Source organism: Tribolium castaneum, chromosome 6 (assembly GCF_031307605.1).
Source record: "Tribolium castaneum strain GA2 chromosome 6, icTriCast1.1, whole genome shotgun sequence".
Taxonomy (NCBI): domain Eukaryota; kingdom Metazoa; phylum Arthropoda; class Insecta; order Coleoptera; family Tenebrionidae; genus Tribolium; species Tribolium castaneum.
The window spans coordinates 5,375,023-5,400,595 of NC_087399.1; the positions used below are offsets into that span (position 1 = coordinate 5,375,023).

General features: G+C 38.6%; 2 protein-coding genes across 6 annotated transcripts in view; one reads left to right on the plus strand and one right to left on the minus strand.

Moving 5' to 3' along the window:
- The window catches only part of LOC100142139 (uncharacterized), a 97,140-nt gene that overhangs the window by 2,021 nt on the left and 69,546 nt on the right, over positions 1–25,573 (minus strand). For all 4 annotated transcript variants that reach the window (XM_015982754.2, XM_064357248.1, XM_001815605.4 and 1 more), the window contains 2 exons: positions 577–1,137; positions 76–518 (listed from right to left, as the gene is read on the minus strand). In XM_015982754.2, the coding sequence (XP_015838240.1) occupies positions 76–518; positions 577–1,137 (1,004 nt within the window). The remainder of the gene's footprint in view (positions 1–75; positions 519–576; positions 1,138–25,573) is intronic.
- LOC103313977 (SUN domain-containing protein 3) lies at positions 7,092–8,556 on the plus strand. 2 transcript variants are annotated; one of them, XM_015982758.2, is made up of 7 exons: positions 7,092–7,249; positions 7,305–7,358; positions 7,404–7,482; positions 7,532–7,733; positions 7,779–8,201; positions 8,246–8,415; positions 8,462–8,556. In XM_015982758.2, the coding sequence occupies exons 1-7, from the start codon at positions 7,204–7,206 to the stop codon at positions 8,496–8,498; spliced, it is 1,011 nt and encodes a 336-aa protein (XP_015838244.1). In that variant the 5' UTR covers positions 7,092–7,203; the 3' UTR covers positions 8,499–8,556. The 2 variants fall into 2 exon arrangements, with proteins under 2 accessions (XP_015838244.1, XP_015838242.1); XM_015982756.2 differs by having other exon boundaries at positions 7,098–7,249; positions 7,526–7,733.

The window sequence follows — 25,573 nt, forward strand, 5'->3', positions numbered from 1 at the left end:
TGGAGGTATAAAGGCTTTTTCTTTGTATCTCGTTTCATCGGGACAAACACAATGAAGTGATCATCTTACACTTACCACGGGATATGGGATTTTGGGAATGTCGTAATTGTCATAGCAAGATGGAGCCGGCGCTGGCGGCTTCTTACTGGGAGAAGTTAAAGGCCCAGAATTTGGTTTCGGGGGCCGTGCCGGTGGTTTAGTGACCGCTTGGCTCCAACCACTACTATCGGAACCACTGCTAATCGAATGTCGGTCACAAGTGTGTTCCCAACACGGCGTTGCCATTGTCACAGTCGCCGTTGATGATCGCGATAACGCACCAAGTTTGCTGATACAACTCATACAACGCTCAATCGGCGGCACCCCCCAACCATCGTTCGATATACTATCACCACAACCATAATTGCTCTCCAAATCGGTGTAAGGAGAATCAGCACGAGATATAATCGAGGAATCGCTCAACTCCATCGTGGCCCGGCACTCAGACCGCAGGGCGGGCCGGCGCGGGCTATCCATAACTTTAATAAAAAACGTCTCAATTTTTGTCGAATAATAAAGTGGGGTGAAAAGTAATACCTGACATGTTTCTCGAGACTGGCCGCCTCCTGGACGCGTGCAGCTGGCCAACGGCCGCGACCTTTAACGTGGAAGTAATTTCCTCCCATTGGTCGGTTAGTAGCACGTGCAGCCCTTCTCCTTTCCCGCACCTCGAGCCGCCCTCGAAGCAGAACCGTCCCTCCACCACCCCATACCTCCGCAAGTTGCTAATCAGCCATTCGCCCGCGACTCGCGGCGGAACTCCAGTAGTCAAACAAAAACCCCGTTCTTGGACGTGCAGTCTTGCGGGACCTGGAGGTAATCGTGACTTTGCCGGAGTTGACGATACAAGCACGAGAAAATGCGGGCCGTCCCCTAAATGTGTGCTCAGCTTGACTTGCCATTGCATCAAGCGTTCTCTGTTATCGAAAGCCAGGACGACTACGACGTCCTGACAGAGAATGGCTACGGTGTTCGATTCTTTATCTAATGTGAATCCAGTTTCCAGACCCAAGAAATGTTGGAGGGAAAGCGAGGCTTTAGTCTGGCCTTGCTTGTAGCGATCCTTTGAATCGCGATAAAGTTGCAAGTGGAGGCAATCTGGAAAAAGAAAACAGAAATGACTCTTTGAGAGTTTTTGATACGGATGAATAACTCAGCATAAGATCATTATTATTTCATGCTGCAACTGCATTCGATTTCTCTCGGGATACGCGCCCCGAAATAGTGCAAATATTAATCAAGCCTAAATAATAAATACATGAAGGCCCATCGCTTATTATTCATAGCGCTCATTGCCTCCGGCGGCAAATCAACCAAAGTTCGTTGTTGTATTTTATATTAGCCTGTTAGCATGCAATATTGAAAAGATTACACAAAGTTTCACAAACTGTTTACATTAAACTGTTCAATAATTCGCACCCATTCGCAAACTATTTCGAGGTGTCGCAAGGAACAATCTCCGCAAATCTCGCCAACTGAAGAAACTTTCGCGAATACAGATAAGGCGGTGACACGAGACAACCGCTGTTAACACAGCGTGTTGCAAATAAAGATATCTTCCAGAGGTGACAAATACCGGAATCTAGAAAAGCGGAAGAGATAAACGATGGAGTCGGCACCGGAACAAACAATGCTCATCATTTTTCTTTATTGCGTTGCCTTCAAACTAACAGATTTTAATGAAATCGCTCAGTCCAATTTCGGGACACATCAAAAAGCCCAGCGTTAAAGACCCTCACGACGCAAAAATGTACTCATCTCAACGTAAATTTGACATAATTAAATAAATTTTCATTACACAAAGCATAAACTCCTTCATCAGCATCATAAAAGGCTGATCTTTTAATTAGCTTCCCTCTGCATAATTCGGCTTTCACGAAACTGCGGCAACGCACTGTGTACTTAATTTGGGACATTTTTACCACATAATCAATTTTCACCGATACGATTACAAATGCAGTGGCTTCGAGAGCCATCAGTGTGAGCCGTTAACCGGCTTTGTTCAGGTGTTGAGTGCTATTTTTTAGAGTGGTTCACCACGTATAAGTTTAATTCGACTTTACCCTAACCAAAACTTTAACAATAACGTGTAAATCCGGCCAGAGTAAGCGGTCCATGAAATTGCATGGGGTTCGGATGCCACTTCGCTAAGCATTCGGAGTTTATTCTTCGATCCAGCTGCAATCTTGGCTTCTTTTCTCGCGTCAATTACAAAAGCCACGGCTATATTGTTGCTTTGCACAATTAAGACTTATCGGCAAACAATGGGCGAATTATGCGTCCTTGGATCCTGTTATTCCAGCTTATGGTAATACGAAAGAATAAGTTGTGCCTCGTGGCTGTCGTATCAGCCCGACGCCACAGAGCGGATCTGCAGCCATCGATAAGGATTATGGTCGGGTTGATTCCAGTTGGTTTGAAAATATTCTCGCCGAAAAATAGACCGAGTACTATCACAATAAAAGCGAACCTTTCAAGACGCGCAATCCGGAAGTTTATTATCCTAGCCCGGAAAGTTTAGCCAGTTTTGTAGTCTATTAATAATAATGGGCTAGTAAATGCGGAAGTGAATTGTTTCAGCCCCAACTGACTGATCCCATTAACAACGGTCGGCGTCATTTGTCAGTTTTTCGTATCAGATGATGAATATCGGGCACGCTTCCCGATAATTTCAAAACACGTGCCGATTAGAGCAATTTCATTTTTGCAGGGAGGAGTATTTAAATAAGCTGAACGGTTGAAATATTTCTATCTCTGTGCTAAACCTTAACCGGCCACCGCGCGGGATGACGCTCCGCAAGATTGATGATTCCCACGGCTCGTATTAATGGTAACGCCATCTGTGCCTCACGTCATATTACTCAGTAATAAATTGATTATTGCATTTAACCAACACAAAATTTTCTCATGATCTGTTGGTTTTTTGCCGGGGAAATTCGAAGCCGGGGTAGTTCATCCAGTTCGGATTTTTTGGGCAATATTTTCTTTCAACAGTCAAGTGTTGGAACGGATCCCCGTCTGCTCCGAACGGATCATTTGCCTTCCTTTATTTTATTGGGCGTGAAACCAATCCCGTCAAACTCGCTCTTTCTATGGCTGTTATGTCGCTGAAAAAGCTCGCTGACCGCTGAAAACTTTGATGTCGGATTCTTTCTTGTACAAAGAAACGATTCTTTAATTATCCTTTGGTTTCCGCAACAAACGGAATTTGAGTTGGATTCGTCGCAGAGGCCGCCCTCGTAAAGAGAAGTAAATTACGCACCCTCCCCGGTTAATCTCCCCTTTCCTGGGCAGGATTACGTTGCCTGAACGTTTTATATTCGCTTTGTGGATGCGTATATCGCAGAATTGGGAAAAAGATGCAGGTTTGGGGCTCCATTGACCGCAAGTTGACATCAAAGAAATAAATTTCGAGATGGCCAGAATAGGCGAAGTTTTGCGTGCGTGTCCACGAGACTTTGTTACTCGATTTGGCTCACCGCAATAGCCTTATGAGACTAATAAAATGCAACATCAACGTGCCGAAGTTCAACAGAATCGACCTAATTGAAGCGATCCAACTTCAAAAGCGATGGCGGCGGCTCTTTGAAACATCCTTTGGGTAAGTCGACACCGAACTGTTCTCAAATTATTGTTCCTGTTTATTCATCACCCAGACGGAAAACGACCCACACACTCGCTAATTGAAAATTAACACCAAGGCCCATTCACTTCACGCGAACTTTGCCAAAAATATTGAGCTGTCAGCGTCACAAGCCTAATAATTTCTTATTGAAAACGGCAATGTAGGCTCTTTGGGACTCGCATGTCGTTAAATACTTTGAATGCTGGCTCAAATAGCAGCTGTTGCTTTAGCAACTCCTTCAGTAACTACTCCGCTCAAATATCCTTTCTGAGTGTTTAAGTAATTAGTTTTATTTTATGAAAAACATGTCTCAACTCAGCCAAACTTAGGAGTTGAATAAGTAACTCCTTGTTACCCAAGTTTCACACTTTTTATTCCGTTACCGAAAGGGGATATAACTACTATAGATGGAACACTGTGCTGGAGACTCCGAAACGCAATTAGTGGCTGCAATATTTGCAAAGTTCAAATATTCAATTATTCAGTAAGTTATAAAACGTTGCATTCAACCCGGGCTAATTGTTTTATATACCAGGACATGCCGCATGCAGCAGCGCTCTGTAATAGCTTTCGGAAAAAACTTTTATTTACGAAACAAATTCATCGAGAGGAGGCATAAATTGGATCCTGATTTTCCTTGTGTACGATTTTGAATGCCGTTATGTGGCAAAATCCACTGTTGATCTGGTAATAATGAGAGATCTCTTACATCGCGCTCGCATCAATATTTCATCGCTTTTTGAAAGCCCATCAAACATTCACGAGTGCACTGGAAGTGGTAACTAGATGTGCAAATTTCAAGTGAAATTCCGTGTCTTGCGGTATCGTCTGGATGTTCCCGGGTAATTCACGAAAAGGGAACGCGGCACAATCAGTGTAGAAGACAATGTTTATTTAGGACTACAAAATCCTTCGAGAACTTGTTTAGTTTTTCGTGCCGTGAATTCGGCCGGAAGAGACGATAAATAAATAAATTTCACGCATCGACAAAACTGAGGGTTTCGGAGTTATATTGCGCTGAAGATTTTAATTTGCCGAAATTTGCATTAATGGTTAATATTTAATTGTAGGTAAACAGCTAACCGCTAAAACATAGCTAATTAACAACGTGTGTGGAGATGAAATAATTCACACTGACCGATTCGTTATAAAACAATTATAAATTAACGATTGCGTACAATACGGCTGGCTATTCAGTCCATATCATCGCAAACAAACATTGACATAGTAAACATTTAGCATTAATTACGAAATTGTCAAATGAGTCGAGCACAGAACGTTCCTCCAATTAATTCAGTTGTTTCAGCTGGCACTTCCGATTTTCTGATAGTCGTTTCCGGCGTGTTTTTACAGACTACTAGATCAAAGCGCGATGTTTACCCAAGGTGGATAAACCAAAATATTTTAGATATTTTTCAGCGAATTCAATCTCGTTTGGCTCAAATGACACTCGCTGAATTAAAATGACAAAAAGCGAGCCACATTCGCTCCATTTAATAATAAAAAACCGAAGATAGATCTTGTGGGTAGTGACTAGAAAATAGTTTCAGATCCAGAACTTTTACCGGAAGTAAAATGAATTATTGCAAACACAAAAACCGGTTTGCGAAAACGTAAAACGTCACAACTTTTGTAATAAAATTTATTATAATTCATTGATCAAAATACAGGTTCACTTTTTCTCTGAATGTTATTTAAGTGAGTCAATATTCGCCTTTTTGGCCACACGATTTAATCCCAAATGTTTGCCAACTGTTTGGGTTAAAAAATCTGTTTGCAGTCATTGTGTTCCGTCCGGCGCTGTTTAATCAAATTTACCATCGTTTTGCCTGGTTGTTCGGATAGTTTGTTTATTTTTATCCGATCAAATGAGTTTAATAAGCGCTTCGCCGCATTGTAATTCAACTGACAATCAAAGAACGCAGTCTAATTATAAAAGCTTTGTCGAGTCGCAAGATTAAATGCGGCAATGCTAGTCGCTAACAAAAAGCTCGCGTTTAACGAGTATCCCGGAATTGTTTTGCTGACCGGAACAATGGCGGGAAAAGCCCTCGTCCTTGTTACTCATATTGCATGATTATTTATCGGAGCGAGCGTCCTGATTTATTCGCGCCTCATTATATTCCGTTATCTTTGTGCTGTAATTACATTCCTGCAAAGAACGAATCGATCCGGGGCCGAAATTGACGCAATTAATTTAAAAGTTCCGAATAGTCCGGTGAAACTGTAAAAAGATCTCCTGATTGCGTTCATGATCCAACAATTTGGCAAAAATACGTGACTGAATCGGGCTTTTCAGCTCAATTATTAACAGTGTTCTTTGACAAACTTAACAAGAACAAAACCACGGAGAAATCCACAATTTGATGAAGGCTCAGAGGCGGACGCTGAATAGCGATTGTCTTTATCGCATTAAGAAAACGTGAGTTTAATGTCTATTCGGAGGAGTGCTCTCGAGGCTCTGATAAAAAATCGAGCTTTATGCCACATTCAAGTAAACAGCGATACGAGTCAAATGCGCTCATTAACATAAACTCTTTGTTTACGTACAAAAGGAGTTTTTCTCCTTGCCCATTATTTCTGTATTAATTTTCTCCACTAATTATGGCTAGAAATTCGTATATGAGCGCTTACAGCACAATGGAGAAATTGTGATTACGACATTAGCAAGCAAATGGTTCTCTCGTTATACGCAACCAACCAAGCGTTCCTGTAGTCCAACGTGCCGCACTTTTCAGCCGACACAATCGGAAGAGAAAATTATACAGACCCCAATTCCAACTGCAAAACATTACTCTAAAGAACCTTTTTATTGCCGCAATTATTTATAACTTTTCGCGCAAAAAGCCAAAACATTCTTGCTTTAAAAAAATGCAAAATGCAACATTGTACAAAGGACATAAAGCTCCCCATTTGAGAGTCCGGTTGATGTACGCAAACCCATTTCAGGAGCTAGGAAATCAATTCCGGGAAGTGAGCAAGAGCTTTCTTGAAAACAGCGAATTTATTAACTTTGATCGGTTGAGTCTGAAGCCCTGACCTGGCAAGGTCCCACTGGTGTGCTGAAATTTTTAAAAGCTTTCAGCGATACAAATTGAAATATTAAAAATATTTTAAAAGCAATCGCGGTCGAGCGAATTCTTGTATGGAATAATTTAGAGGAGTCTTACATCAGCAGATTTCGCCCTGTCCGAAATAATTCAGCATTTGGAAGCGATATTTAAAGTGATGTAAAATCGGTTGTAGCTGCTAACCCTGACCGCAGTTGGGTGCTCGTGAATTGTAGATTTTATGTTAGTGATGCAAAATTCATAACCTACGAGTTTAAACAGTTTACCGTAAGTGCTTTGCATCGATTATCCTTCTTTGGAAAGTTCGCACAACTCTGCGGGGAAAACTTTCCTACCTCCAGAAGGTTGTCTTTGACGTCTCTAAGACTAATGAAAAATTTTCATAGGTAAAAAATGGTTCTTGCAAAGTTTCAATTTTGTAAATGAGATCTAGTTGTTCGACGTCTTGGGAAATGTTCGAAACCGCACATGAGTTATACATGTGTTAGCAAAAGTAGCGAGCTGTCAGATTCAGGTGATCGTAAGATACAGTCATAAGGGATTGTTTTTGCAATTTGCTCTGTTAACAGATAGCGACAATAGTTGCCAAACGCGCCGACATCCCTACAACACTCGCCTTTCAAGTAAGTGTCATAAAGCGTCAGCAATCGTTCAATTTTTTACTGCAGCTAAAAGTTCCAATGTTCAGCAAAGTTGCACACCGAAACGAGTAAACAGAACTAGACGCTCGTCTCCTTACAAATTCAGGTAGTAGTTTCTGTCGTAAAATCAAACAACGGAACAATTTCAGGGAAAGAAAAATTAATGAAGCTGTAACTGCACTATCAAACAATAACATGGATTACTGTTGTCAGCCAGGACCGCCTCTCCGAAGAATCAGAAACAGCTCGCCTTTCTGCACCTTTTTGCTTTTCTGTTTCTACCTCCTCCTCCTTGCAGGCGCTTTCTTTGTAATATACTCGCAGTATTTGATAACAAAAGAAGTCGGTAAACTTAAGGTGCGTATCCCTGTTCCTTATCCAAACTTCTGACAGGGCTCCTAGGAAGATATAACTAAGATGAAAGGAGGGCCCAACAGACGAGAAGACCCCCACGCGAAACTATCACAAGAATTAGACAAAAAATGTAGCGAAACTCTGAAACTCCTGCTCAAAGATCCAGTTGGTCGGCCGGACTTTGCCTTAGAATCGAGTGGAGGGAAAGTGTTAAGTGTGGAGGCTGCCCCCTATTCAAATCCCAAGTCTCTCTTTGGATTCAGCTTGTGCGAGGGTGATCATGGCCCATCCTCGATGATTCAAGCCACAACGGCTCCGGGTCAGTGCTGGGCCTTCAAGGGGCAAACCGGAAAAGCCGTCTTGCAGCTTATTGATTATGTTCTGATTGATTCCGTCACTTTGGAGCACATTCCACCGACGATCTCCCCAAGTGGGGGCATCGACTCAGCGCCCAAAGACTTCAAATTATGGGTAATTTTTTCCCAGCGCAAATAATTTTTAACTGTGGTGGGTAGGGTTTAGAGAAGCCGAACGGGGCAAAACTATTTTTAGGCGAATTCAGATACACAGCCGAAGGCGGGACCGTGCAAACATTTAATGTTAATAACGTCTCGTCTTTTTACAAGTACGTCGAGTTTGAGATTGTGACCAATCACGGGAACAAGGATTTTACTTGTGTTTACAGGTTTGTGTTAGATTTTTTGTCGTTGTTGTTACGTTTGATTTGTAAGGATTCGGCTGCATGGGACCGCAAGGAAGTACGGGTGAGCACCGTGTGTTAGCGAAATTATCCTTGTTATAATAAAACTAATGCACGTCAGAATAAGTGTGACATTTATTTCGTATTCCTTTGTCATCCCCTTCGAGTTCCGAATTTGTGTTTGTTCTGTCGTCGCTTGAAGTCCGTTTGAAGTGGGACTCGGTGATCAATTCTGACACTCTTCGGCCAAAAGTGGAATTAGTGCACGAGTGGATGGGAAAGTAATAGGTCCAGGTTCTGACATTTGGGTCGCGTAGGCGGTCCATCCTGCTGATAAATCGTTTGCAGGACCGCATAAGCGCCCTCGAACGCACTCCCCCGGTCACTAACTCAAGTTTCTAATAAAAAAGATGTGCGGGGTTATTAAATTTCCCGAATATTGTTGTCGCCAAATATGAGCAAACTGCTCTTGTAGAAGTTGCTCTCAAAAGCCTTCATTAATAAAAATCTGTCCGAAACGTTCAGACTAACGGAGCGACAAAATTGTACAATTAGAGAGACAAAGCGAATCGGTTTGTAAAAATGACAAAAAGCTGCAACAAATAGTGCATTATTAACACCAACTGGACTCTTTCGGCGCAAACATGTAGAAAAATCGCAATTTTTGTTTGTGGATCAACAGCGACATGTCGGAGAGCGCCGCTGTTTTACACGAGATTTTCAAAAGCAAACAATGATGTTAACGATATTACCATTATCCAATGAACATGATATGGGTGGGTTTAATTCAATTTAACTCGCCCCGCTTGATAAAGGTGCCCGATTGGGCCCGAAGGGGGTGTACAAATTAAACTTTAATAAGGTGATTAGTGGATTAGATCGATAAGTTTCCTTGAGCTAATCTCGAAGGAAATTCCCCGGGCTTTTCAACGCCGAAGCACAGTTCCGAAATCGTCACTAACAGCACCTCAGGCCACTTTAATGCCTCGCTAATTTAATACGAATAAAAACTTTCTTTCCGATAAATCCACAAAAAGCGCTACGGCTTCATCTACACCACGCCGCTAACTTTAATCGCGCAAACTTTGCAACGCACAACATACACAACTCGGCTCTAATTGCGGAAAGTGACGTGGCAGCTCTTCCCGATGTCATTACCTAAGATTACCGAGCTCCATGCCAGGGAATATGAGAAATATCGCCAGCTTTGGTGGGCTTAAACAAAAGCTGCGGGTGATTCTTGCCTTATCTTCAAAGTTTCATTCGAAAATAAATCGAGATCCCAAAATCAACAGTGTATTTTTTTTATCTTACAGGTGGAGTTTTTTGGTACATGATACCTTTGTTTTCGGTGAGAGAAATCAAATTTCACGCAAGAGAAATCTGATTTCTCACCGAAAACAATTTTATAAGAAAAAATAAGATAAGAAGATAAAATGTAGTATATCATACGTGATCGAAATTCCATTATAGAGCTCGTGAGAAGTGTCCCACTCGTGAGCAAGCGCATTCGTGAGTAAGAATTCTCACTCGCGTATAATGATGCATTTCTATCACAATATACTACTATTATCTTACAGGTGTAGTATTTTACGTACATTATACCATTGTTTTCGGTGAGAGAAATCAAATTTCTCTCACAAGAGAGATAAAGCTAAATCTGATAGTAAATCTGACAGCTTTATCTCTCTTGTGAGAGAAATTTGATTTCTCTCACCGAAAACAATGGTATAATGTACAATGGTATAAGATAAAATAAAATAAGACAAAATGTCGTATATCACGCGTGATCGAAATTCCATTATAAAGCTCGTGAGAAGCGTCCCACTCGTGAGCAAGCGCACTCGTGAGTAAAAATTCTCACTCGCATATAATGAAGCATTTCTATCGTAATATAATATACTTTTTTTCTTCCAGGTGCAGTATTTTAAGTACATTATACCAGCTGTCAGATTTACTATTAGATTTAGCTTTATCTCTCTTGTGAGAGAAATTTGATTTCTCTCACCGAAAACAATAGTATAATATACAATGGTATAAGATAAAATATAATAAGACAAAATGTCGTATATCACACGAGTGAAATTGCATTATAAAGCTCGTGAGAAGTGTCCCACTCGTGAGTTAAAAATCTCACTATACAAGGTTTAATAAATAATTTGCAGAAATGCTTTCTGAGGGTCAGGGGGTGCGCTCGTAGATTTATTTAGAGCACAAACAAAACTTTTATTGACCGAAGAACGGGGGTAACTTAATGGAGACGCAGGTGGTGGCGAAGACAGGTGCCTCATGGTCTCCCACAAATGCTCTGTTTAGTTTGTGTCATGTTGGCGAAGTAATTTTCGAATTATTTCCCTCAAAGCGAAAAATTCATATTCCGGTCATGCATTTTCCTCTTGAAAAGCGTCGTACTACTCATTAGTGCAAATCTCATGTCTCGTTTTTACCCTTCCTCCGGAGCTGGAAACCATATAGGGAAGGAAAATCGATTTCGGGATAATTGACGAGCTCAAGTATCACCGGTATTTTCTGTTTTCCCTCTTTTTAATACCTCCTTCCAATAGCAGCTATATTGTGATGGAAATTGTATGAATTTTTGCTTTGAAATCCAAAGCAAGCGAGTCTTCCACACTCCCACGAGATCAAAATATTTCAAACTCCTCCGGAAGTTTTATTATCTCCCCGAACAATGTATTCTCCAAATGTTAATTTTCAATAAAAAACTGTAGTAGTACGAGACGATCACACGATATTAGAAAAGTAGTCACATAAGCCACGTTTTTAATATAGACGTTTCGAATATTATTCGCCTGCATCCTTCTTCCGATCAGCCCCTGAATTGTTCCCGGGCTTAAAGCCGCTCGCAAAGCCAGCCAAACCCGGGATATTTGGTGGGTTTGTATGTAACTAAGTTTAAAGTCGGTGGACCAGATGCGATTTAATTTCTCGGTTTGTCTATGCGCTTATTCGCAGCTAATTCAACGACAAAACCGCAGAGCTTCGAGGCGCCTTATCCAACTTTCACCGCTCAAGTCGCTCTTAAACGGGCAATTAAAACTATTAGTTTCCCAATGAGCATAATAGGTGCCCCGACCACGCTTGACTTATCTCCAGACGAGATCCCGTGAAAAATCGCCGTATCGGCGAGATTTGAAATTCTAAGTGGGTTTGTTGACAGCACCACTGACAAAAAATAGGCCGTGAAATTAGTGGTGTTGAGCTTAAGTTAAGACGACACCTCCTTAAAATAAACATTGCTTGTTTTTAAGCACGCTCCGAGTAGTTACTCTATATCCCCTGATCATTATCGATGTTTACCAAGCACAAACAGCTGTGCTAGGGTGGGTTCAGAACGATGAGTAATACTGGCAAATTAATTCCAGGACAATTTTTTATTTCTGTAATCCAGCTTCTAAAAACTAACGCAAAATTCCGCTCCGATTTCGCCCTAAACCATCCAACTGCGATGAATCAATTATTTGCCGAACTGCCCCCCGGACTACCAACTGCAGTTACAATTAACGCTGTTCCAATAGAATGGAAATCCGTGTCAGGATCAGTACGAATGTGAAAAAATTAATGAAACATGTGCTGAATTGTTAGTACGGAGTGCGTGGATAATCTGGACGTTTCACCGTATAATGTGCTGTTTAATTCCGCTCCGTTCAATAGAATATCAAAGTTGCATTTCTATTTTTATTACGGAGGCATTTCATTAGACTTTTTACCCTTCACGGATTGCTAACTGAAAGCTCCCCGCCTCTTTAATAATACACGTGGTGCTTATTTATTTTCCATCTATTATTTATCAAATCTTTTGCTCTCCTAGAAGGCTAATATTTTATAAAGATTAACAATTCTAAGAGGCTTTTAAGATTTTCTCCGCAACTTTAAAAATCCGGCTGAACTTTTGTAAAAGGGAATTATGCAGAAATAAAGCACACGAAATTTATTAAACTTAATCAACACAAAAGTAACAATTTTAGTCACGGAATACAACCCGAGAAAATCACTTCGCAGACTTTCTAATTTTTTCCCAGCTTTAAAACTTTTTGCATACTTTTAACACATCTTTTGCGCGTAGTTTTTCGTTATTCTTAAAGCGTTTTACACTTTCTAACTGCGAAACTACGTCTATTTTTGCGTTTTACTCCTTTTTAATCCACTTTATCGCTTCTCTCTTCAGTAATTATATTTGAGAACTTATTTTACGTACTTTTTGAAAATTCTCGTAATTAGAATTTATTTTTATACAAGTTTACATCAGCAAATCTGGTAATTTATGCTCGATGGTGAAGGGCAATGGCACTACCGCTCCCTGCTTCAAATTCAAATTACATTTAATTTTTTGGGTGAGACAGCGTTAATGCCAGGATAAGTGTGAAAAAATCCTAGCGTTTTTATCAAACACATCTCTCTCAAATTACATCAAAGCAGAAGTTTTTGCCGCGTTAAGATTAACTTTATGTGACATAATCCAAACAGCAATTACGACCGTCCAGAATGACAAACTTTCCCCCACTGGTGATAAGTCGTGATATGTAGTAGCCCCATGTGGCTTCCTACAGCCAAAAATACATATGTAGGTGTTTCAGAATAATTAAATTAGATGTTGGCTTCTGAAACTAAATATTTTCATGCCACAACAATGAGCCCGAAACTGGTCTTAGCCGCTAAGTGGTGAAGAGTAATTTTTCTGACAGTAACCAGCTTTCGGTTCAAGTAGGAGAGATAGAACGCCCACCCATTACGTTAAAATTAATAGCAACGTTATACAAGAAGGTTACATAATGAGGAATAAACCTCCCGACAGGCGACACTGACTTACACACGTGGAGATTCAATACAAAGAGTCCATTTATTCCGATAAGTCGTTATTAGTTCGAGAGAAAACGCTGTTTCGTGTCTGGTCAGCCGTTCGGGCAAAACTTGCCACTTACGTTGTTAAACAAGAACTAATCCGATTTTTGCCAAATTAATTGTATTCTACACTCGTACAGTATGTAGTAAAGTTCGAAGCACACCGCTGGTGACTGGATAGAATGGTTTTAGAGTCACTAAATGCTGACCCTTGCGGATTATTCCCAAATAGAAAGTTTAGGTGGAGGAAGTCCCACAGGATTCATAAAAGTTTGATCAAGAATCGATCGCCTGTAAACGGCGAAAAAATTCAACGAAACGTGTTTGTACAACGGAACACATGATCAATATTGATACGTAATTAATCTGTTTTAATATTCAAATTAGGTATTACGCCCCAGGTGGGCAAATACGAAAATAATTAAACTAAATTAATATGTATAAAAACCCTTGCCGGAAATAACTGGACGAATTTCAGTTCAGCTGGCTTTCCACAAGAATATCATTAACTGCGCTATCCGGTGTTTATGGCTCTTCATGTATGTAAACAAACTGAACAGTGAAACTATCAGACATTAAGATTTTAACAACGGGCTTTTAGTAAGTGGATTAGGAAATATTACTCAACCAAAGAGTAATATAAAACTATAAAAAGCTCGGTCTGAAACTGTTAAAACTAGCTACACACCGAGAGACTTAGATAATTTTCTCAACGAAAGCCGATTAGGAGCAATTGCGCTAGTAAGAAGATTTAGCATAATGCAGTACGGAATTTTCGCCTATGAAGGCCCGCCTCAATTCAATTTGATCGGCCGCTCGCACGATTTATATTTTGTCAGTTTTCCCCGAAAAAATATGCAGGAAATCTATTTGTTGTGACATAAGGCCAGACGCAGTGCGAAATTGTTTTCGGCGCTGCTGGAATGCCAAACCGCGGCGCTTCAAGTGGAAAAAATTCTGGCATTCGCAGACGCATATCTGTTTGTTATGCATTGCGTTCGTCAAATTGAGTCGGAGTATTTTTATTGAATAGACTATCCTGAATGAGTTTAAAATGACATTCCGTTGAAATATTTATTATAAAGCCCTCGTTCTTCAAACAAAATCAATTGCACAACACAAAGGGGTATTCCTGCAAAGAAACTAATCCTAGCCGCCGATTCAAAACTTTGATAGAAGTAAAATAGTTGTGAGTGGGAATTGGATTGGACTCGGTTATGCAAATATGGGAATATGCCAATTTCATGTCGCGGAAGCGGCGCTAAGCCTAAGTACATCTAACTCAGTTCGCGAAGTTTTAAGTTACTCGCAGGATTCATAAAAAAATTACGACCCGAATTTCAGATGGCTTTCGCCGAATTTCGGGCACAATATTGGGGCGCTAATTTGTTTACTCCAAATTAAATTTCCTGCTCATGACTACGAATGGGTATCGTTTAGTGCGTTTACTCTTCCTGCAAAATATGGGACAAGATATAAAAATTCCGATTTGTTGGTCGAAATTGAAGCTGTGCTCAACACCCTGTCTGGATAAACAAGCCTGGAATCTTGTTACATGTGTTTGAAGAACCTTTCAAGAGTCCTCTCCACAATAGACACTTTTAGATATGCAATCATCCCTCGTGGTGGCGAAGATTTGTGGTGTACGTAAGTAAAAACTTTTTTGGCCGAGATGACACCCTTTGTGTTTTTGTGTTTTAAAAAAGCATCGAATGGCAGAGATATCAAGCCCACGACCGCAAATAATTAATGATCCACCCCAAGAAGCGATAAATTACGTCCGAAAAACGCAAAAATTGGAAACTGAAATCGACAAAAGCGGATATCTCGATCTCGAAGTGTAAAAAAGCTCCTTTCAGTCAGCTAACGTTTCTTCCGTCCTATATAATATTTCACTTGTCTACGAGTTTCCCGGGAACATAGAGGGATTTGTATTCAATTGCCGGACCTGAATAAAGCAGTACGCGTCGACTGACACGGCAGGTTTTTGCCCTGTGGTCTTAAGGTTTTGTATGAGGCAAACCGTTCGCTTTGTGCGTCTGAAACAGAGCTTTTCACAAACCGACAAAAACGCCACGGGAGCTCGGCGAAATATGATCATTGACGGCCGCGTTTGTTGCATCTTTGATTGAGTCACAACTCACGGGGGAGCGTCTGACTCATTTAATCAGCAGTTTACACGCGCAAATGAGCCGCAGATACTTGTATGTAAATGTGGAGACGGTCAACGGTCCGAACTTCCCAAACTAAATTGTCAACTGGAGTAAACGTTCGCTCCGGATGTGCCTGGCATATCTGGGAGATGTGCATCCTCAAACACGTCATGTGGATGCGAATGCACCCACCTCCGGCATTAATTCATATTACGTGAATCACTCGGTACCTGCTCAAGTTCCGATAACATGACTAACTTTCTTAGCTTGTTACAATGAAACCCCCATTCAGCCACCGACTGCAAATCAATAATGCAGTCTATACACGACGAAAACTTATTTGACCAAGTCCAATTTCAATAAATGCAAAAAATCCAGTTTAATTAAGACCGAAAACTCATCTCTACCGTTAGCATGCTTTCTTAAATCCTTTTCAATTAAAAGGAAACCGAGAATAACATTTTTATCCACCATTTACAAAACGCAATTTCCATCTCTGATAATAAAAATTTCGATTAACAAATTTTTTCGTTTCGTGGAAATAATACTCAATTTATGTTTTTACTTTACTGAAGTGCTTATGGTGGAGAAATGTCATTACCAACTTAGCAATTATCCAAATGACCTTTCGGTTTTATGAGTTAAGAAGAATGTTTGACTGCTTTGCTCAATTCAAAAAATATTTTAATTATTAAAAGCTATTTTTAACTTGCTTTGTTGTCTGTCTGTCTGTTTCATATTTTTTGAGACAAATTTGAAAGGGTTCCCGGTGTCCCAATGAATGGAAATTTTGCATACTTACGTAATCTGCGTAACAATGCAATGCTACGTGGTTAAATATCCCCTAAAGGGATTAAATGGGCACAATAAATAAAAAAAATGTTTTTTTAGAAAAAAGCATTTATTTAAAAGCACTAAAAAGTAAAATATAATGTTTTTCTAACAGAGGAGAATATTTTTCCTAACAAATTCAGATTTTAAAGCTTTGGGAACGGTCATAAGTACGGCATTACAGAATTACTTTCTTAAATTGAGCACTGTTCCCAAAGCTTTTACAAATTTTAAAATCCTAATTTGTGAGTAATTTTGATAGAAAAACACTTTTTACTTTTTAGTGCATCTTTTAAGAAAAAGCTTTTTTCTAAAAACCATTTTTTAATTTTTTTTATTAATCCTGCTTTCTGCAAAGAGCTGAAATTCAATAGTCACAAGCTTGCCGCAAGGAATTGATAAAAGATAAGTTTTTATTTGCTGCAGAAACTTTGATGCTTCGCATCGCATATGAAGGAGGTAAAGGAATGTCAATCCTTCAATGATTTTTTCGGTATTGCGGTCCTATTTAAATTAAAACCAGTGCATAAGATAAATAAATACACGTAGTGTCATCGTTATTACGCTCTGAGGGTTTCAAATTCCTTAATTTCCGGTGCTGTCACTTATAAAACTAAACCCCAACTATTTGCAAATGTAAATTAGTGCCTAACTTTGGTAATTGCACAGCACGGAAGAAAAACGCCTTGCTTTCAAATTGTGGCCGCGGGAAGTATTTTCTTTCCGCACGATTGTAAAATAAACTTGCGATTGCAAAAACAATCTCATTACAGCCGTTTGATTCTCAGTGGGTAAAAATAACTTTCAATCGCGAGATACCGTCAGTTTAAACTTGGGTTATTGACGTGTTGTTGCACTCGTGTTTATTTAATTATGTCGTATGTACATTGTGCTTTTTGATCGAGTATTCAGCTCGTGTAATTAGTTCGCACTGCCGCTGGCTAATCTCTTTGTAAATTATACATTCACGATTAAAATAAAGAGCCGGGGATAGCGAAGATGAAAAGATGTTCCATTAGAGAAGCGTGATAGACGGCAATGTCCGGATTCAGCTCTCTATTCCAAACATACATTATTCAAAAGTCACTGAAGTGTCTATAAAAATGTTCATCGTGCGCGGTGATCGATATATCTACTCGAACTTAGCTCCGGTTTAAAAGCTTACAAAGTGCGGCTGCCTAACATCAATAAACAATATTTTTTAAATCTATTGATGAAAATGAGTGATCTGACCCACCCTTGCCGGTTTAATCGCACCCGGAGGCACCCACAGCATTTCTTGAGCTTTGTTCTTCAGTTGCTATGGGAATCGCAACCGGGGTCAGTGCAGAAATTGCTATTATTAATAAACGGGTCATTACGTGACTGGCATCCACGCATTTATCGATTAGACAATTAACAAGATTCTCACAACAATAGACCGAGTAAAAATAGTCGAAATCGTAAAATCCCTAGGAGACGCATTCTGAAGCCTAATTTTAAATGCAGCTTTTTCAAATAAATTTACGCCCGGCCATAAATACTAGTGACATTTTAATTATTAACATCACCGCACGATATTAATTATTTTAACTCAACAATAGGTGAAATAAAAGTCAGTTTCAGGCTGGAGGCAAACTGTTCGACAAATGATTAATTTTTATATGCACAGCCGGAACCGTTCTGTTTTATTAAAAAATAGAGGCATTGTTTTCTGATTGTTTACTCGTCATAACTGGCTATCAAAACGAAAAAACTGCCATTGTTTGCGGCTCGATCGACGATTGTATTCGATGCGTTTTGTTCAGTTCAAGGGTAAGAGCCAATTGATTAGGTGTATTATCCGACTGCATTGCAATTTGTACCACCTAATGACACACATTCCATTCGCTTCAATGTAACAAGCTTTTTGTTCTATAATAAAAATTTTATATAGAAATTGTAAAAGTAAGCTGGTTTTTACAAGCCATAAAGTACGTAAGACGTTTTATTAGTTTCTACACGAATTCTCGTGCACTTTGTTTCGAGGAGCCACCAGCCGGAGTCTGGGAAATATGTAAATACATTTATACAAAATAAAACCCAGACCTGGAACGAAAATGACTAAAAACTCATTTTGATTTTTCAACGATGTAGAAATTTTGGATTCCAAGCTCTGCAAAATAACACCCTGTATATTTCTTAAATACTAAATAACATAGGCTTTAATTTAAATGCGTAACTATAACTTTTAATGAAGTTTGTTACTCGTCAGTAACATTTCTAAATTATTAACATTGCAATGGAGATGTTAAGTTTTTATAAAAAAATAACAAAGTATATGTTTGAAAATTCGAAACAAATTATTTGTTGTGTGATACTGATGAGTTTACATTTAAGATAGTAAAAAATTGTGTAATCTGTGTCCGATTCATTTGTAATAAAACGGCACTTTGGTTGGATTTTGTGGAATCGGGATAATTGGAGAAAGTTTTGAATGAAGCATCTTTTTCGGGTGAGGCCTCTGGCCACAAAGTGGAGATAATCCGATTGATTGATCACTTTTCTTTGATTAGTTTTGATTGGCATAGCTAATAAATCACGGTCGTGCATGACGTCCGCGAGTAAGATACTGCTTGAAAAAATCCCCCCTATCTAATTTTCCCATAAATCAATAAAAAATTGTCTCCGGTGTGAATCCCTCAACCTGTCGTGGTCCCGCGACAAAAGCGTCATCAAGTTCATAGCTGTATCGACGAATGCTCCTCGCAAAAGCAAATGCGTGTTCGCTTATGCACCCACCGCTGGTGGAGCAGAGAGTAGGGTTATGTTTCCGGATTCCGGAGTAGCAGTGATTTATCTCCGCGATATAGGGCTGGAGTTGAGTCGCGTCCTTTCCCCATCAACATATCTGTTAAACAATAGCGAATTGAATCGGTTATAACAGCAAAACGCGGCCTGAAATCGGAACAATGTCCCTGGCGTTATTATTAACAATTTTATTCGGACATTGAACGGTGACGTATTGACGTGATGAATTTTGGAGCTTTCAAAGCCACCACCTGTAATTTATGGCCGTATAAACAGTAAATCACTCAATGGTATTTTTTCAATATCGGGGGACAAAAGCGGTGCAATTCGTATGACCTACGTTTCTGCTGATTTACGCAAAGCGACGCCCACCACTATACAATCTGGGACAACTGTGGGCATTCACCTGGTTCCAGCTTTAAAGCTCCTTGCGACGAAAGTGATTGATCTAGCTGAGCTGCACGACGCTAAACGTGCGATTTTTCGGCAACCCTTCCCCTACAGAACGGCAAATATTTAGCTAGCTCATTTGGGAGCGTGGAGAGGGTTCTGTTTAAAGAGAATAATGAAACTAAAATTAGGTCCTTTAGGTGCTCGGGGTCTAAGAGCACGACTATGTCCCAGGCAAAACACGTTAAATTTTATGAACATGACTTATCAAAATAGCGAGTCGTGTTGTAACCTTGTACAGCTAACTGCTTAAATGTTGGAAATAAAGCATGAACTATTTATTTGGTAGCAGTTTTTAATTGAGTTAGAACAATAGCCCCAAACCAAAATTAATTACGTTAGAAACTGAGACGTAAGGATCAAAGCAGCAACTATTTAAGATCATCCAAAGAGAAAACGTTAACTTCCTTCAGCTATTATCATACAAATTAATTAGCTACATTATAAGACACTCCACAAAAATACAGTCTGGTCCAAAAGTAAAAATGAGCCTGAAAAAAATTTTGAAGGAACCAAAGTTACATTTCATAGATTACATGGATAGTAACATATTTGGTTTCAATTAATTAAACTCGTGGACCAGCCTGTATAGTTTCTAATGTTGATTTATTTAAAAAGTTTGTGTTAAAATATCTGCAAAAGACGGTTAGTACCTAGGGCCTTGGTGGCCCAGTGGTATAAGCGCCACTTACGACAGGGGAGATCGGGTGTTCGAACCCGGATCACGGCAACAATTTTTCTATGAAAAAAAGTGTAGAAAAGGTAGGTGAAACAACACGGAAACAAAAATAAGAGATTAAAGAACACATAGACGTATAAACGTAAAGCGGAGCATGAAACTGACAGAAATAAGAAAATAATGCGGCAAAGCGTTAAAGTATGTAAAGGCGCCAAATTGTAAACGTAAGAGCACATCCTAATAAAGGGAAAATACATTTTGTTTTGAGCGAAAAAGAGATGAACGTAAAGATGAAACATAACTTCAAACATTAACGTTGAATCCTTAGATGACTTACTTCTTAAATTTAAAAAAAATAAACAAAAATATTTAATTTATGTCTAAAATTTTTTAGATAACTAAGTTTGTTTAGTAAAGTCCCGAAAAACATTGTTAATAAAAATCATGGTCACTGCGCATCCGGTAGGATTTGCGCACGTTCACTATTTTTGACTAGAAAATACACAAATTTGGTGATTTTTGGAGAAATTATGTCCATTTTCGGTCAAAAACGTGCTGAAAGTCACAAAAAAGGTAAAAACAATTTTAAAATTGTAGAATCAACTTATACGCCCGGTATCTTTTGATGCAATCTGGTAAAAAATTAGAAAATTCAATTGAAAAAAGTGGAAAAAAATGCTTTCTCGTGCTAATTCGCCGACTTTTAAACTGAAAGTATTTGTCTTTTAGGTGAATTATTGCAATTATATAGTTTGTAATGTTGATTTATTTAAAAAGTTTGTGTTAAAATATCTGAAAAAGACGGCCAGTACCTGGGGCCTGGTGGCTCAGTGGTATAAGCGCCACTTACGACGGGGGAGGTCGGGGGTTCGAACCCGGATCAGGTGTAAGAATTTTTCTATGAAAAAAAGTATAGAAAAGGTAAGGAAACAACAAGTAACAAAAATAAGAAATTGAGAGAACACATAGACGTATAAATCTAAAGCGGAGCATAAAACTGACAGAAATAAGAAAATAATGCGGCAAAAAGTTAAAGTACGTAAAGGCGTCAAATTGTAAACGTAAAGAGCACATCCTAATAAAGTGAAAATACCTTTTGTTTTGAGAGAAAAAAAGATAAACGTAGAAAACTTCAAACTTTACCGTTGAATCCTTAGATAACTTTTTTCTTAAATTATAAAAAAATTAAATTTATGTCTAAAAATTTTTAGTTAACTGAGTTGGTTTAGTAGTCGGTTCCTTCAAAAATTTTTTGAAGTTCATTATTATTCGTGGACCATCCTGTATAACACGAAGCCCGAAAAGGGGCTCTCGCTTTGTTAGGCACGATTTTACGAAATGTTGGACAGAAATCCGGATCTAAGGCGTCCTGCTTGACGATAATTGCTCAAATCATCCGCACCAAACCAAGATTCAATATTTTTAGAAAAATTGTCTCCAATGCTCATTAAGGGGACGGAAGGAGGCAAAGAAAATAAACGGTGTCAAAACGAAATGATTGATGCATGTTATTACCTCGAAATACCAAACACAAAGACAGATGCGTTGCGACATCGTGAAGAAGCGTCTAGGCGTAGCAATTACGAGAAAATATTTTTATAATTTTAGCGGAATCTGCGCCTTTTCGGCGGCCTTCATGTCTTAACATTAATTAAATTAATCACGACGCAAGAACTCGGATCGATGTCGTTTTTGCTGGCTAACAACTTGCTGATGATTATTTAGTTGAATTGGAACAAATGTCTGCAGATATGGCGCGTCCAATTATCTATTAATTAAAGGTCCGTTTTGTGTACATCAAACGTTGCGGTATAACCGCGTGTGAACTTGCGAATAACATAATTCTGCGTGCGGGTCAACAGTTTCGATAAATATTAAATCAATTGTAGGCCGGAGCGCATTTTGAATAGCACAACTCGAAACAAAAATACTTGGTTGTTGCTAAAACATCCAACCCTATTCAAACACACAATTATGGTCTGTTGATATTTACAATAAGCGAGAACAAAACGCCGACTATTTACTCAAATAAATGTAAATGAGGAACGAAATTATGAGGAAATATTTGTGTTTTTTCGAGACACTGAATCGTTGCGAAAGCAACATCCAGTTCCAATTTTCAAAAACCTGCATTGCGGTGTATGAAATTTAATAAACAGTTTAACAATGTAAACAATGCACCGAGCATGCTGGTTGCTTTCCGCAATAATCACTTGGCGTTAATTAAATTGTTTATCATACAAAAGAAACGGAATCGTAACTATTTTAATTAATCTGGAACACTAATTTGAACAATTACCTTAATTGAGGCTGAGATTTATTCGATTATGTAATAAGGATGTGCTTGTGGGCCATCTACGCGCGTGTGAACGAATCCCCTGATGGGTTTCGAAACTTTTGAACGGTGACATAAATTTGGCAAAAATAACACCAATAAAAGTAAAAAGGGAAAAGACGAGTAAAACGCAGCTGCCGCTGCACCTAGCTGTGAGTTATAGTTTTCTAGTTGGATTTAATTAATCCCGCAAAATATTCGATTCAAAGACTTCTCTCGTTAGTTCCTGATTTGCATCGAAAGTAATGATGGAATCCATTTGCCCTAAGTAATTTAACAAGTTACCCTCGACGTTTCTTAACGGATCGGCGTCAACTGACTAATCAAATTATAAGGAGTGTTTGCCCCTGTTTAATCGTTAAAGAGAGCGAAATTAAAGCGATTCCTTCCATATTAGAGCGATTTTCACACTTTTTATTTCGGCGAAAAATCCCCTAACGATTGCAGAAAAAAGCCGTGAACTGGTCGTAGATCCACGAGAGACTTTCAACTCCTATTGATAAAATTCATCAAGTTCCATTAAGGAAGTTGTTTTGCGGAGCTCGACGGTCAGATAAATTTTCCCGTTTTAGTCGAGAAAAGCAGTTCTCGACTTTTGAAAGCATGGGGAAAAACTGCTCCAAGTATGTAAAACAAATTTATTTTTGCCGTCCAAATTGTAGCAACACAATCAAGTCTATCGTTATCGTGAAAAAATGCGCTACAATAATTGTTGTTAATGTTTGGGACCATCACTTTGCAGATAATACGTTGTAATTTATGTGGCGCAATATTTATACGATAACTGTTACTACACGTTACCTTATCTCGACACATGATAGATATGAGTCTTGTAAAAGACACGTTGTTAGCTTGTTTCTAAAAAATGGATGGCCTTTAAAACGTTTCCAGAGACAAATTGTGCCAGCCGTTTTAATTAATCATAAAACAAACGACTCCTGAACTGCTTTATTATGTTAACCAAAGAGTGTCGCTCTAATAATATGAAGCGAAATTACGATCCTTCAGGGTTTAAATTTCCGAATTTTTTCCATTATTATAGCCGCCATAATTTCTCCCTACAATTAATACGTGCTAGATTCATATTAAAAGCGCAAATTCCTGAAAAATGGCACTTTTAGAGCTTCATAGCGCAGTTTGTAATGCAGTCACGTTAGCCTAACTTTCAGCAGTTTCAGCCATCGTTATTCTGAAGTAACGAAATTAGCGTAACGATTGATTAATTCGTGAGCTTACAAAACCGTGACCGGTCGTGTAGTCCGGTGACAACCGCATGTCATGTCATTTATTGGTCACACGAACTGCACATCACATCGGCAGGCCACCCTCAAACAGCATAAAACGCTGATTTATGGCCAATATAACTTGCGCAAAAAATATAATAACCAGCAAATGTACAGTGATTTGCTCGACCAGTGGGTGACCGAGTGACCATATCGGCGGCAATGCTGGGATTTTAATTTTTAACATTTTCTCATACGTGATCGCGACAATGTTTGTCCGATTAAAAAAATATTGCAAAAATAGTATTGATTTTGTGGTACTGATAACAGTTGAGCTAATATCACTTATCACTATAAACCAATAATTTATAGAGCATGTTCCGTCTAAACCCTACGTTAGAAGATTGGTAGTTCTAATAATGGTAGTCATTTAAAAATTTGTATACAACCACGAGTTCTTAGGTCCTGCTCTATGAAAATATTTTCAAGATATCTTAAATGGAAGGCTATCTTTTTCACTACGTTTCTGGATTAGTTGAGTCATTCTAAAGCTATTTAACCGTTTTTGAGATATTTACGATTTTTTGAAAATTTTTGAATTTGCACCTGTCACTTAAAAAATCGGCAACTCTCTTAGCTTTAGAGATTTTGAAATCATATTTGGAGAATTAAAAGAGAAAGTCTAGATCTGTTCTCCAGTGTATTCACAATTGGAAAAGAAGTTAATAAACCCAAAAATTTTCAGATTAAGTTTGAATAACTTCAAGTACCCATAACTTAATTTTTTCAAATGGGATGTTCCAATTTTTATTTTACTAGATGGAAGAGAACTTTTTTTGCATCGTTCTGTATTAGCATTCCCTATACTTATCTGTGATAATTTTCAAGTTATGTTGGTTTTTTGATATTGTAGAAAATTTCTTACTAACCACAGCTATTTTTGCATAGTTTGCCATAAAAATTAAACACATTAAAACAACAAACTCGGTTCTAAATTGTGTTGGCCGTCCTCTCAAAACAAAATAAATTCATTAAATGTTGGTTTAAAAAACTTTAATTTCTCACATTTTTTCTCTCGTTTTAATGACAACCTATTGAACATATAAGTACAGGGAATACAGATAGATGCAGTATTAAATTCTCCACCATTTAGCGAAATAAAACTTGTGACACTTCATTAAAAAAAATTAGTTATGGGTGCTTAAAGTTCTGAAAACTTAACTTTCAACATTTGGGTTTGTTATTTTTTAGAAATTCGAAAACACCAAAGAAAAGATCTAGGCTTTCTCTTTCAAATGAGCTAAAAAATATTTCCGAATTTTTAAAAATGGCAGAGTTATCGATTTTTGAGCAGAAAGGTGCAAATCCAAAAAAAATAAAAAATTAAAAACCGTAAATATAGCTTTTCATTTAAAATAAGATAGTTGATAGCGACTTCTTGTGTAACCGTAAGTGTCTCCATCTTGAAAATATTTTCATTGAGGAACTAAGAGATTATGTTTGAAAACAAATTTTTAGATGTCTATCGTTATTAGAACTGCTAATACTTCTAATGTGGGGTTTAAACGGAACAGCCTGTATTTATCACCAATATCCTCCACGTCTTTATAAAATCCTACTCATTATTTTGTAAAAATGTTCCTCGATGACAATAATTATCTGCTAATTATTACTGTAGTGACGCAAGTTGTGATTGTTTAATCATTTGTCTCGTAATGCTTTATCTCTTTATCACGTTTCCTGCGTGTAAACTGTACAAAAATGGCTTTTGAAAACTTTTCAGGGTAAAACGCGGCCACATCAAACGTTGCGCTGTGTCACCGATGAAAATAATTCTCATGCA